This window comes from Propithecus coquereli, unplaced genomic scaffold (genome assembly GCF_000956105.1).
Source record: "Propithecus coquereli isolate 6110/MARCELLA unplaced genomic scaffold, Pcoq_1.0 Scaffold308, whole genome shotgun sequence".
Lineage (NCBI taxonomy): Eukaryota > Metazoa > Chordata > Mammalia > Primates > Indriidae > Propithecus > Propithecus coquereli.
The window spans coordinates 1,948,694-1,950,127 of NW_012148708.1; the positions used below are offsets into that span (position 1 = coordinate 1,948,694).

A 1,434-nucleotide genomic window follows, 5' to 3' on the forward strand; every position below is an offset into this window, starting at 1 on the left:
GCTGAGTTAATGCCCCAAACTTCCCGGAATGTATGTCTGAGATTTGATTCCAAGCAGAAAAGGGGAGGACAGCCCTCTATGGGCATCTTGGGTTTGGGGTCCGGATCTGTGAGTGCATGTGGAGGAGGAAGGGGTCAGGGCCTCTGGCGTGTGCGTTGGAGCCGCTCTACTCTGGGTTGATAGATACGCCCCCGGTGTGGTTCTCAGTCCTGTAGGAGGAACTCGGGAAGGGCAGGGACGCCCGCTGTGCAGGCGCAGCAGCAGCTCCTGGGGACCTGGCAGAGTGGCAGGGGTGGAGGATGTGTTGTGTGAATGCGATTTCTAATCTCCCCCACCCCCAGCACACACAAATGCGCCGCTTCTGGCGGGCCTTTGACTCCAGGTCAACCATATTGGGCCCCAGAGAATGAGAAGCCTGAGGCCAGAGGAGGGGCTTGGCCTGAAAGACGTGGACAGTGAATATCCAGCCTCCTTTTTGAGGAGAAAGAAGACGACCCTCCAACACCTCTTCCTCCACTCCCCTCCCAGGATCAGGCAGCTGTTCCAGGAGAAGACACAATTCTCTTGAAACCTCAGTGAGGCCGGAGGGTGGTAGAAAACGTGAGAACTGGGAGTGGAGCAAGCTTTGTGCAAGGAGAAGTCACGTATTTAAGATACAGAAGGGAAGACACGGAGGCTCTGACTAGTGGGGAAAGTAGTAGAGTGGTGAGTCCTTCACTTTCCAGTGGAGGCAAGTGGAAATACCTTCAGCAACAGGAGAGAGAGTTCGGAGCAAATAGGGACCAAAGAACTGGTTGCTTGGGGATACTGGCGGCTTCCAGTATGTGAATGCTCACAGCCTCGCTCAGGACTGCAGTGTGAGATTTTTGACCCAGTCCTCTCGCATAACAGGTGTGTAGACGCTTCTAGCCTGAGGAGTCCTGCAGTTGCAAAGCACCACACCTGCCTCCTCAGCACTTTGCCTGTCCCTAAGAGGGCTCATCAAAGAAAGAATGGCTGTCAGCCACCTGCCAACCATGGTCCAGGTGAGTGGGGGTTAATGTGGGGTTTCCTCCCCGCTAAATTGCCTTCTGGATTTGAAGAGTGTGGGCATGTTTCCTCCCCTACCAGGAGCTTTTCTCCCAAAGCAGGCTCACCCAGACGCCTGACCTCAGCGGCCATCCCCCGCCCCCACCCCTCTCCATATCAGGCTCATCCTGGTGGGTGTTGGAGCTGACCAACTTGCTAAAGTAACTTGCTCAAGGTCACATAAGTGATACAGCTGGGACTGGAATCCAGGTCCGTGTGAAATGAAAACCTGCACACTTGCCACTAGCAAGTATGGTCAGGGTCTGCGGTGGTAAGGGCGGTACCACACACAGGAGCTCAGAGAAGGTCAGAAAAAGCACTTTCTTGGGAAGGTGAGATTTACTGGCCTTTTTTTTTTTTTTTTTT

The 1,434-nt window shown here is 54.0% G+C and overlaps 1 protein-coding gene across 1 annotated transcript in view; it reads left to right on the forward strand.

Moving 5' to 3' along the window:
* Positions 1 to 937: 937 nt before the first annotated feature.
* ZNF454 (zinc finger protein 454) overlaps positions 938 to 1,434 on the forward strand; it is a 35,831-nt gene continuing 35,334 nt past the window's right edge. Inside the window, exon 1 of the mRNA XM_012649986.1 lies at positions 938 to 1,025. Coding sequence (XP_012505440.1) covers positions 993 to 1,025 — 33 coding nt within the window. The 5' untranslated portion in view covers positions 938 to 992. The remainder of the gene's footprint in view (positions 1,026 to 1,434) is intronic.